The 12,658-nt window shown below is 45.1% G+C and overlaps 1 protein-coding gene and 1 pseudogene across 7 annotated transcripts in view; one reads left to right on the top strand and one right to left on the bottom strand.

The window, feature by feature from the left end:
* The window catches only part of Vinc (vinculin), a 78,153-nt gene that overhangs the window by 53,012 nt on the left and 12,483 nt on the right, over positions 1-12,658 (bottom strand). For all 7 annotated transcript variants that reach the window (XM_077693196.1, XM_077693198.1, XM_077693199.1 and 4 more), the window contains 5 exons: positions 11,092-11,199; positions 10,186-10,357; positions 8,347-8,492; positions 7,200-7,368; positions 3,162-3,316 (listed from right to left, as the gene is read on the bottom strand). In XM_077693196.1, the coding sequence (XP_077549322.1) occupies positions 3,162-3,316; positions 7,200-7,368; positions 8,347-8,492; positions 10,186-10,357; positions 11,092-11,199 (750 nt within the window). The remainder of the gene's footprint in view (positions 1-3,161; positions 3,317-7,199; positions 7,369-8,346; positions 8,493-10,185; positions 10,358-11,091; positions 11,200-12,658) is intronic.
* On the top strand, positions 1,383-2,809 carry LOC144161940 (uncharacterized; annotated as a pseudogene).

Raw genomic sequence — 12,658 nt, 5'->3', positions numbered from 1 at the left:
CTTGCGAGCAGCAGATCTGGCCTGAATGTTGTTCATTAACGAAAACGTAAGGTACCATGGCATTCTTCACCCTCCTACCCAATCATGGTGGATTCTAAATTATTTAGCAATGCCTTTCAAAATTGCTAAATAGCACCTCAAGGCAATGCAGCTGGGATATTTTCATCCGCGCAATTTGCGTGACAGTTGCGAACTTTTGGAGATCCCTTTTTTTATTTCTAATTGACTAGATTTACGTCGCAGGTAGTAATATTACTTATTCTCTCTTTCCTCCTCATTTTCCATAGAAGCTGTCTGGGTGCGACGGTTCACTTCATAGATGAACAGTCCGTAAAAAGATCCGCAGCGCTCGCGTGCCGACGGCTCCCAGGTCGCCACACCTACGACGTCATCGCGACAACGCTCCATGCAGTAGCAGTACTTGTGGAGTACAAGATCCTGCTCAAGGCATGCGTCATCACGGAGAACGGTTCAAACTTTCTGAAAGCCTTTATGTAAGTTACAGGGCTGCTCCTGTTTTAAATCTACTTGTCTGCAATGAAGTTTGAAAATTTTAATATTTCACTTCTTCTCAAAAGGAACTAAATTAAGCTGCAGTATAAACGTTAAACGTGACTTCAGCAATGCTTCTTTCTGATCGCAATAAACCATTGAGTTTCGCATGCATCACTTATGAAACCTCGCTGACTGGAGAGAGTTTCACGCGAAACTTTGGATTGCACTAAATTTTTGCATACCTAGGTTTATTTTCTAACTGTACAATGGACGACGAAACCTAAATAAATAGTTCTAGTGGTATTTTATTGTTTTTTTGCTAGACAAAGACCCGAGATAAGATAAGGCAAGACGCGATGCAGGCGCAACACACAAAATTCACGCATTGTGTCACTCAGCATCCTTTTGAAAAAGACTCAAAATTGTGTTTTATTGGGACATTTTCAGTTTTAAAGCATATTATTGTGTTGTGTACTTGCTTCTGTTAAAAGTGCACTACAGGTGTATGTCTGCCAGGGTGGTCATCGAGTTTATCGTTTCTTTTAAAGCAAAGCTTTAGTGCTGGCACTGATGGCGTCGGCAACGCGAAAATGCCGGGTGAGGTGAAAGGAAAAAAAAATTGCTCCCCAGGGCCAGAATTAAACCTGGGTCCCCCGCGTTATGAAGCCGGCGTCTATCCGATTGCTCCATTTTGACATGGTCGAAGCAGTTTGGAAAACTCAGATGGCAAAACAAAAGAATCCACCACAGAAAGTTTTGCGTTCAACCATCGTCGTCGTTGATGGAGGGGTGCACAATTTTTTAAATCGATATTAACCTTCACTCCCGTGTGGTCTTTCACCAACAGCTTTCTTAAAATGTCATTATTAAGCGCTAGCTTTGTCCTTATTGATATTCTTTTCCTAGGGGTTTGCGCTTTTATTTCATAGGCTTTATTCATCTGGCCCACCAGATGGTATTGATGCTGCATAAAAAAAGTTCAACCACAAGTTCCTGCTTTCGTGCCAAGTTTTTTTTGTTGGGAATTTCCACTTGTGGCGCAGGATTTTTGGAGAAACCAGTGGACATGGTGAAGACGTCGCAAAAAGCATCACAAAGCTGCTACACAGTGGCTTGAATAACTCATCTCACAAGATCCACTTGCCACGGCAGAGGAGGTGGGCCACCCACACTTTGAACCTCGTCGCTTCAGTAGATGCCGAAAATACCTGCACCAACGTGGAGTGCAGCGAAATGGCGAGGACGGTTTTTTGTAAACTGAAAATTGTTTGGAGAAAACAAGCCCAATCTGTGCAGGCAGCCGAAGCCATAAAGACTGCCTTGGGAAGACAGCTCCTAGTGCCGAACGCAACACGATAGAATTATTTCTTCAACGCTGTGAAGTTCATCTATGAAGTTTTGAAAGGAAGGGTGGACGCAACATTCGACGCACTTTCGTTGCCACGATTGCAGCAAGAGGAGTATCGCTTCATTGACGAATACTGCGAGGTATATTTCGATTACTTCGTTACCATTAAGCAGTGCGTTTATTGTATTTTTTTTATTTTTCCAGGCAATGTACGCTGTGGCAAAGGTGCTGGACATCTTGCAAGGCGAGCAATATAAGTACATGGGCGTCCTACAGCCAACGCTTCACTCCCTGCTGCGCTACCAGCGGTCCCTCCCGCCACTAAAGTACTGCACCCCCCTTGCGAGCACCCTTCAGGAGGCAGTCACGAAGTGGTGAGCAAAATCCTGCTCCATCTCATCGCATAATCCCGCAGGGATGCACATGTGTGTGTACCAAAGATTGTCCGTTTTTATATATAACTTGTACGTCGAAGCAAAATCTTTCCAGCAGTGCGGTACATTGTTCCTGTAACCTCTGTCAGCGCAGGTTTTCTCAAGCCCTGGAGGATACCAGTCTTGCCCTGGCAGGGGCTGCCCATCCCAAGTTCAAGCTCTCCTGGATGGTAGAAGAGCGGAGAGCGGCAACACTGCACCTTCTGAAGGAAGAGTGCCGTGCGCTGGAAGCATCTTCCACTGAAAATCCACCAACTGTTGACGGAAACGACGAAGACAACAAATTCTTCCAGCTGCCTCAAGCCTCTGGCTTATCCACCGAGGCGCAACAGTGGGTGAACAATCCAGGAACAAACCTGAGCGAGCTGTCGAAGTTCCCCAAGATAAAGAAGATCTTCGTACAGTGGAATATGGGGATGCCATCCAGTGCACCCATTAGCACGGCGCTACGTATTCGCCATCAAGAGAGGGAGGCTGTGATGCCACCTTTGAAATACAACTAATTCTATGTTACAATGGTGCTTGCAAATAAATTTCTGACAGCGAGAGTGCAGCAACAAAAAAATAAAGTTCCTTATGATGGATAGAAAACTTCCGTAATAAATTTACGGAAGTTTTCAGCAATAAATTTACGGAACTTCCGTAATAAATTTACGGAATAAATTCACAAATTTTCTTCTAACGTCAGAACTGTCTTGGTCCACACTTTGCTTGGCAGAAAAGCCCAACAAGTGGTCATTAATGCTGGTGTGCAAATATTCTGAACACTTAAACATCGGAGTGAACAATACGTTGCTCAGTTCAGCTTAAAATCGAACGGCACTGTTGAAAACTCTGAAGGTGTTCTCGAGGGGCGCAGCAACGCCCTTCCTCCCCCCCCTCACCTGAGCCTTCTTCATGACGGTGAGGTTGTCGGCGTCCCACTCCTCCTCGTCGTAGGTGGTGAGCTGGAGGACGCGGATGATCTCGTTGATCTCCTCCGTCATGCGGAGCGCCAGGTAGTTGCGGTTCTCCGCCGCCTCCTCCACACCTTTGCCCGCTGCACATGGCAACGGGCGGCAGAAGAACAAGAATCGCTCAACTCCCTCATCACGCATCCCACATCTTTCCGCCCAAGGAGAACTGAAGGACAGGCAAAAGGGGGCAACCTTCCACGAGAGAAAAGAAACAAGCCGGAGCAAATTCTTTCCGAGCTTAGTTACATACATGACAAATAAGAAGATACTTCCAGCTTTCAACGTAGCTATGCTCTTGAAGAATGCAAAGTTCTTGTGGTGAATATTACTGTACTGCACAGAAAGCAATGCCACCTCAAGCTATCGCAGCACATCATCTACTTGGTCAGTGCTAGCAGATACAGGAAACACAAAGCTCAGTAAACTTCAACTTACCACCGAGTTTAGATTACTGAATAAAAAACATTCTGCTTGCGAAAGAAACTACTTGCAGCGAGGACTTGCCTACTACAACAAAGCCTTGCGTGCTATGGCAAAACAGACGTCGTGTTGCATTAGCTGTAGTTGATTTGTGCTGCATCAAGATTGTGACTATACTGTCCCATAGTATTCTGTGAGTAGCACTCTCTTATCATTTTACGTAAATTTGGCCCCTGATGTCGCTATACCACAGTGAAAACAAAGTGCGCTCTGTGTATACTTCTATACATATTTACTGATAAATGGAAATTTGAGAAACCACATGGCAAATACTGTAATTTACGCATAGCATTACTTTAAAACTTCCTATTCAATTTACACTGGAGTATTTTCTCAGATTCATGCACATTCATGAGCCCCTCTTAGACAAGATCTCATTTCCGCTCTGACTGACACTGAAACACATAAAAGCTGCCTTTTAATTTTTTTTTTAGATTCGACCAATTTCTGAAGAATCCACAGTTTCCCAAGCGCTAGAGCAATATACACCATCAAAACAGTGGCCCACATCACTCAAGAGCCAAGAATATAGGGATTACGGAGCACTGGGACTTAAACGTACACTAGGAGAGTATAAAATGACTAATAACTTCAGAAATGGGAAAATGTGAGAAAACTAGAATACTGAAAAAATTGGGAGTACTGGAATAGCAAAAGCTTGATGTGGGCGAGTTGGTACATTATTCTAAAAAAACATTACTTGGCGCTAAAACAGGGACGAAGAATAAACATGTAACAGACAACACAGTGCTGAAACACAGTACTGGAAGTACCGGAAACGGAACTGCGGAAAAACTAGAAATACTGAGAAAATTGGGAATTGTAGAAGTACTCAAAAGCTTATCATACTTAGAAAACTAGGATTATTGGGGAAATTCTGAGTCCCGGAAGTACCAGGAAACCAGGAATTGTGGGAAAACTGAAATACTGAGAAAATTGGGAATACTGGGAACACTGGAAGTACTGTGAAGCTGGGAATATTGCGTAAACTAGGAATGTTGGGGAAACAGGGAGTACTGGAAGTGCCCTGGAACTGGTAATTGTGAGAAAACTAGAAATACCATGAAAATTCGGAATACTGGGGAAACTGGGAATGCTGGAAATACTGGGAAGATGGGAATACAATTAAACTTGTTACAAGAGACACTCAAGGGACCCGGAAAATGTGTCTCTTGTAACCAAAGTCTCTTGTATGCAATGTTGACAACATGGCGAACATTGAAAAACCAACCAAGATGCTTTCATTCAAATGTTTCTTATAACAGTGTCTCTTGTAATGATGTTTTACTGTACTGAGTAAAGTAGGAATAGTTTGGAAATGGGGAGTGATTGAAGTACCAGGGAAATTGAAGTAGTGGGTAAACTGCAAATACAGTTGAACCTCGATATAACGAACCTCGATTTAACGAAATTCGCGATATAACGAATTTTTTCAAGTTTCCTAACAAAATTTTGCTAAATGCATGTATTTTTGTCTCGATTTTACGAAGTAATTTTGTGTGGCGCTTTCGATTTAACGAAGTCACGGCAAGAAAGGAAGAACGAAATTCCGGTCGAGGCACGTTTTATTTTGCCTCTCAGGCCCTACATTGAAAAAATTCAGAACTCAAATTGACTCTTGAAGGCTAAAATGAAAGAAAAGCGGTGAAATCTACGGTTAACAACAATTAAAAGCGAAGAACGAAGCTGCACAAACCGCTAGCGGTCATAGACGGTTTAATAGTGCACCCACTATTTTGACGTCTCCATCGTTGCCTACGCCAGCGCCCTCTATGCTTAGGCTACCGAAGCCTACTTCAAGCTTTTTTTTTTCTACGCGTCATTGCTCACAGTGCTGCTGCGCTAGGTTGTGCTCGCTGATAACCAAATTAATATTTTGTTCGTGCATCGTTAGGTGAGTCTTGTAAGCAGCATGAGCACTCCAAGAGAAAGAAAAGTGTTCCGAACAAGAGCCTGAGGAAGCTCGGTGAAACTGACAGCCACCGAAGTGTGATGGATGCCATCGATGTTCTGCGGAGGCACGCAGGTGCACACGAATGTTTAAGACCTTGTTAGCGCTGTCAGCATACGAGCGTCACGTAAAGCCCGCCCTGGTCAAGAAACGCCAAGCACTGCTTACGGACTTCTTCACTACGGCTTGAACATCGAGTGCTGGTGGCAATAAATTGCTCTCTTTGAACGTGGTCATCTTCGTTTCACCAGCGTTCATTAGACAGCTGCGGTGCGGAGAAATCAGTTACGTAAGGGCTCAGTGGGCATAAAAGTAATTGCTTAATCGAATTTGGCCGGAAGATTTTTAATGTAAGCTTTCCGCTTTCCGGATCACGTAAGCGCTGCTCCACACAGTGAAGCGGTCCGCGTGTACTCCGCTCAACTCGCAATCATGGTTTTATCTCGAGTGTTGTGGTTGAATCACGCGCCCATACTGCGGAGCCCTTGTACATGAAAAAAGTCTTTCGAAAGTTTCATAGCAGCCTTCCGCTATTGGCCCGCCGCGCCTAAGCCTACCACTGAATGGACGAAAAGAGGCGTAACTTCGAACGAGCACCTCGGCGGGGTGAAGTTCACGGGACATGGACGCGGGTTCAATTGACTAACAGCGGCATTTAATAGTGACCGAAATGAAAAAAGAAAAAGTGGAAACCTAGTCTGCTATCATATTTAATGAGGCGTTGCGGAAAAAGCACCGGTTTTACGATGACACATGAACTACCGTCGGCTATCCAAATTCCATTGCCCAAGTGTTGAAACTCTTAATTCACACAATTTTCGCGGCCAGTTTTAGTACAAATTTCGCTTTAATTGGAGAGGTAACTACATAGCAGTTGTTGCCTGGCGAGGGCCAAAGTGTTAAAACCCCAATAACTGGTTAAATGAACTGTAAAATCGAAACCTCGATTTTACGAAATTCTCGATTTAACGAAATTTGCGGCCCCAAGTACGACTTCGTTATATCGAGGTTTAACTGTATTGAAAAAATGGGGAATTGGGAAATTGGTAATACAGGAAGTACCAGGGAACTGGGAATACTAGGGAAATAGGGAATATGGGAGTACCATTGAGGTGGTAATACTGTGTCAACTAGGAATGTTGGGAAATGAAGGGTACTGATGAACTCGCAATTGTGGGAAAAGTATAAATACCAAGAAAATGGGGAATATTGCATACGTTGAGAATATTGGAAGCGCTGGTAATGCTAGGTAAACTAGGGAAATTTGGAGTAATGGAAGTGCTGGGAAATGGGGAATCATTGGTGAAATTGCAGTACTGGAAGGCTTGGAGAACTGGGAACTGAGAATACTGGATAAATTGGGAATGGTGGAAGTACCAGGTAACTGGGGAAGGTGGGAATAGTGGAAGTATCATTGAAGTGGGAATACTGGGTAAACTTGGCATTCCAAGTCAGTGGGGAATTCTGGGGAAATGAGGAATGCTAAGGAAACTGAGAATAATAGGGAAACTAGCCACACAGGCACAGAGACGCACACTGTGCCAGGATCTGGACGAAGATCTTCATGCTGCAGATGAGGATAGGCGCCAGGACCTTGACCGAGTCGAGGCACCGCACCAGGATTTCCCGGTGAACCTGGTGCGTCAGCTCCTTCTCACGGGCATCCACGTCACGTGACACCTTCGTCAGGCACGGGCTCATGTCCTGCACCACAACAGAGCCGCCCACGGGCTCAGTTTCTGGCATCCTGTTGCAGGCAAATATTGCCTAGTTTAGGCCATGTGTACTTCATGAAAAACATAGAGTGCGTAGAACAAGGTGAAAGAAGAGCAACAGTGTGCATTGTTGCCCTTTCTTTGGTCAGACATGCACTGTGTGCTCTGCGAAAGCTGCAAACCAACTAACCCCGCTCTCAATGTTGGTCACCCACGGATATTAAACATGGGTTCCCATGGCTTGCTCTGCACGTCACTAGGGTTATATGCCCGAGCACCGCTGACGGGTCATCAGGCATCTAACCCAAATCTAACTGCGAGTCGACTGAACCCTCAGCAGTTTTCTCGTGACGCAGCGAAGTGAACTGCAGCTTTGGTTTTCATCTTTTAGCTCGCTAGTCCACCCTCCTGCCTTCACCAGAATGTGCACCGGAACATCCTATACATCACAAAAACGTACTCCAGAACTCGCGTCCGTCACCTTGTTCTCAGCACCACAATGGCTCAGCCACTCAGCCAATGCAACGCGTTGACTACCTAGTCGTGTGTGTGACACCCTTCAACAAAAATTTGGGCTTGACATCCGACAATGTGACTAGAAGTGTCAAGGGACACCTCTAGTGTCCAGGGACACTGGGACCCCACAACATTTTAACCAGTAGCTAGCATTTACTTACATGCGCATGCATGTATGCAAGTAAGCGTACCTTGTGTTCACCTCCTGTGAAATAACTATGGTTAGTACACCCCTGGAGTCCCTACAGCTTTTAAGGTAAGTCTTCAACTTGAAGCAAACTCTTTACTTCTCTTCGCAGTGAGAAAGAAATTATTTTGTTCTTGCCTTTTCGTGTGCTAATACCAGTGCTCCAAACAAGGCAAGTGCAAACAAAGCTTAACCTGAGGAAGAGGAGACAATGTGATGGGACAAAAGCGTCGCAAAACGAGCACTGCCGGATGGCCGGCTTACCTTGACGAACTGCACGAGGTCTTCCATGGACTCGATGACCTCCGAGACGGCCAGGTAGTCAAGCACTTTCTTGCACTCGCGGATGATCTTGCGCACCTCGGATTCATCGAAGCAGAGCAGCAGGGCAGACGTCCCCTGCAGGATGCCTGGGCAGGGACAAAGAACAGCGGCGGAGAATTAAGGTGTGCTATTACAGTCGACTCCTGTTAATACGAACTTCACTGGGACTGCCAAAAACTTACTTTAAATTAAACGAAATGCCATTTAACCACAGAGAACAAAAATGGACATTTGATTACTTTGAAAGCTCGCTGTTTATGAAAAAAAAAAATCAGTATCTGCTGTCTCTATCTGCTTGCACAAACTAGCTGCTGAAAGTAAATTCTGCAGACTGTAGATGCATCCGAGTGCTTCCTCTGCACTGTTCTCTGCAGCAAAAAACTGCAGCGGGAGAGATATGGAGACAAATATGGCAACAATGCTACTTGCACCTGGGGTGAGCCGGGTTTGAATGCTTAACCTTGCCACTTCATGGGCTGTGACCCTGGGTTCAACTTGATGACAGCACACACTCATTTTTTTCCACTTTAAAAATATCAAATTTATCAAGTGTTCCAATTTCCAAGAGGACTGAATAACAAATTTTAATCAACCGATATTTTGTAATTTCAACTCCCAATTACCGAGCATTTTTTTCCCATAGGGTTGCACGCAGAGCTGAAGGGACTGCAGTACCAATTCACCAACAATTCCAAATCAGTGACTACAAATTACCGGGAGCCGACTGTCCCATCTTCACACTTAGGGATAAGAAAACGGCCGTGTGGATTAGGGAACAGACTCAGCTGGAAGACATTTTGGCTCAAATAAAGTGAAGAAAATGCACATGGGCGGGAGTGTCAACAGGTGGACCATATCTGTTCAATGGAGTGGCTGCCAATAGACTGCAAACGCAATACAGGTCGGCCAAGGACTCGATAAAGGGATGAACTACTGAAATTTGGTGGGAAAGGGTGGACTCAGCTAGCACGCGATAGATGTGGCTAGAGATCTTCGGGGGAGGCCTTTCACTCTGCAGTGGACACGATGATTACGAGGAATGTGTCCTGCCCTCATGCTGGCTATTATTGCCTCTGAAAACAATATTATAATAATTATGTAATAAAGATTCATGCTTGTGATAACGAGGCTTCACTACAAATGCCTTGTTCACAACCTAATTGCAATCGTGGAAAAGGCTTCCGCAGTGAAACCAACGTGGCGCAGAACGTCTTCTGTTTGTTTTAAATTTTCGTAGTTTTAGTGTTTTATAAGTTTTGGGATTTACCGTAAAGTTCCGAAAGATCGCCCTGCTCCGAAGCCCACCCTCCTTTAGAGGCGAAAAAATCAATTTAATAAAAAAAAAACAAATATTGCCCACCCCCTAAAATCGATGGCTTTAGCGCTGATGAGTGAACAAAATAAACGCGAATCATCTATTCATGTGTTGATGCGGTCACTTATTTGTCCTTCCCGCGCTTGAACCGAAGTTAGGCCATCTCAGACTTTTTCTTGATATCTCCACAGTTTTGGTTGGTGGTGCGGCCACTTTTTTGTAGTTTTTCGCACCTGACCCGAAAGTTTGCCCATCCCGCATTTTTCAATTGATATCTCTGCAGTTTCGGTGGCCGTTCTTTTGGAACTTTACTGTAGACATTTCATTTTACGGTAAACATTTCATTTATTTGGTCAGTGTCCGTTCTTTTTCCACAACCTTTGCACGAGCAGTGGATGCCAGCACAATAGGCAAGCACTCCTGCGCAACTCCACGCTCCCCTCCCACAGGGCGACAGTACCCACCGCGTGCGCCCTCGATGAGCTTTTTGCGCGCCGGCTGCGAGAAGGGGTCAGCCTTGAGCAGCATGGAGGCCTCCTCGAGCAGCTTGGAGGACTGCTCGACCCGCTGGAGGGCCGCCGGCATGTCCTGCCGAAGGATCTGGTCGTCGCTGCTGTTGATCGTCTCTCGACCCACCTGCATGGGGGAGGGGACATGCATGCAGTCTCAAAAAACGACAACGCTACTTATGGCTCAACATGTCAGCTGCATATCGATGCAAGCATGGGTTACGCCAAACAGTTGCTAGGGCTTCATGATGCTTGTAAGCTATGGCTGGGTCTAGTGTACAGATATAACGAAATGTACATAGAGTTTTGGCTCTTCTAAAAGGAGTACACAAGATATAATGAAATGTACTAATAACTTTGGTTCTTCTAAAAGGAGTATACGAAGTATGTAGAAGTATTTAAAAAGTATATAAAGTATATAAAAAGTACGCAAAAGTACATTAAAAGTACCAAGGACACATTGTTCACGCTACAGTGAGAGCTTGGGCTCTGAAAGAGCAATGCAATACCGCCAACAAGAGATAGCTACCCCTACCAGAGCAGCATTTGAGGACTGATACAGTAGTTGAAATTCTATTTGGAATTCCATTATTTTCCTTTTCAAATGCACGCTTCTTTTTTATTTGAGCTTGCTCTCAGTGATGCCAGCCAGCCAGGCAGGTTCGTATCTCTAACGTCGCAGGGAAAGTCATAGGGAGCGCAATCTCAATCTTCCTTTCTTGGGAGACAGCCTTGCATGAGCAAACGTAGGCACTGCATGGAAGGATTCTCTAGCAATGATTCTAACTTTACTCTGTTGCTCCTTCGCACCTGTACAAACAAAGCTGAAGGCCCCACAAAGAACGGAGAGAGAGCTCCTACCTTGATGAGGTTGGAGACGGCCATGCTGACGGCCTTGACGGGCCGCTCAAGGTCAGGCATGGCGTTGCCATCCTCAGCTTCCTCGTGGAGAATCACCAGCCGGGAGACCTGGCAAGGACAGAGGCAATACCCTTGGTCAGACCTGCTTCACCTGTGTGGCTAGGTGGGCCCATCGTTCAAGAGGCACCCACACAAAGTTAAAGGCATCGTCAAAAATGCTGAGCTAGTAAACCGGGATCTGGTTTACGAGATGGCTTTTTTATTCGCCCAGTTATTAGGGCGAAAGTGTTACATGTCTTGCTGTTCCGTCGACCCTGAAAGTCCTTGGAGTCCACACCTACCAAACGTTAAACAGAAGCGCGTGCTGTAGAATACCTCACGCCTTGAAGACACACGGAGCCTCTGGATTCCTCCAGCGGGTTAAAGCAAAATGTGGTGGATGACAGCTAATTAAGCAAACTAATTACAACAATTATTTACACCCTAATTATTATGATAATTAGCTGGTTAATAAAAGCGAACAAAATTTAGATGACAAAGTGAACTTTTTTTTTTTGTGTCAAAATTTTTAGGGTCGCTGAATGAGCACAAGAAAGACACCTCGTGCTTTGCAGGGAAACATCATTGCGAGCTTTTTGTCTTCCCTACTAGCAGTGCAAAATGTACATTATTCTTTTGTAGGTGACAGTCTACAGGAGAACCAATCCTAAAATTGATAATACATATACTCCCATCCACCTGCGCAAAACATTCCCAAAACACTTTCACACTAGCCGATTAATTGGCCCTGACTCCCATGATATCTCCTTTGGTAAGCTCACTCACCGAAGACACAGACTGAAGTAGCTTGTGCCGACAGCTACAGATGTAACCGTAGCTGTCAGCACAACGTCTTGATCCGTACAACCGTCGTAGTACGGATCAACCGTATCAACCTCTATGGAAGGTTGATGCGGTTGAAGGCAATTTTATAATCTGTACATCAGGTTTTATAGGTTGTATTCACTGGCCAGGCACACATGCAGGCAACCATGCGAGTGCGCCGTCACTGGTTACATCGGGCTCCGCGGGATGGCGGTACTTGTCCGTGCTAAGCACATGAAGTGTGTTGGACGTTCAAAACTGCACCCCGCCGAACGCAAAGTAATGCCTCGACTCCAACGTGAGTGCGATTAATAACAGCTCTGTTGACACCACCGTTGAGAATCGAGTTGAAACGGAGCAGACGACGCACGCCGGTGTTTTTTTTTTTCTGCGGCGTGCAGGCGCAGTGGCACAAGCCGCGCCATATCCGTGGCGCTTCGGTTATGTCTGTGGCAGTTTCCAGAGTTGCCAAGTGAAGTAATTGACAGCTAAACTTTTCAGTGAATACCATCTATTGGTTTTTCTTAATTATATTTGTCAGTCATCATTTATAAATTATGTATAAATGTGGGCAAGCACATTTATACATAAGCACAATTAATGTGGGTAAGCACGCTCAACAGGCAAGCACATGTAGCAAGCCCCCTCAATGTTCAGGTAATCCTCTGAGCACACTCAACTATACAAACTGAACAAGCCCTTC

This window comes from Haemaphysalis longicornis, unplaced genomic scaffold, assembly GCF_048455015.1.
Source record: "Haemaphysalis longicornis isolate Haplotype H1 unplaced genomic scaffold, Haemaphysalis longicornis Haplotype H1 scaffold_12, whole genome shotgun sequence".
In the NCBI taxonomy this organism is placed as follows: Eukaryota; Metazoa; Arthropoda; class Arachnida; order Ixodida; family Ixodidae; genus Haemaphysalis; species Haemaphysalis longicornis.
Note: the sequence above shows the minus strand (reverse complement) of the source record. Positions and strands in the feature narration are given on the sequence as shown.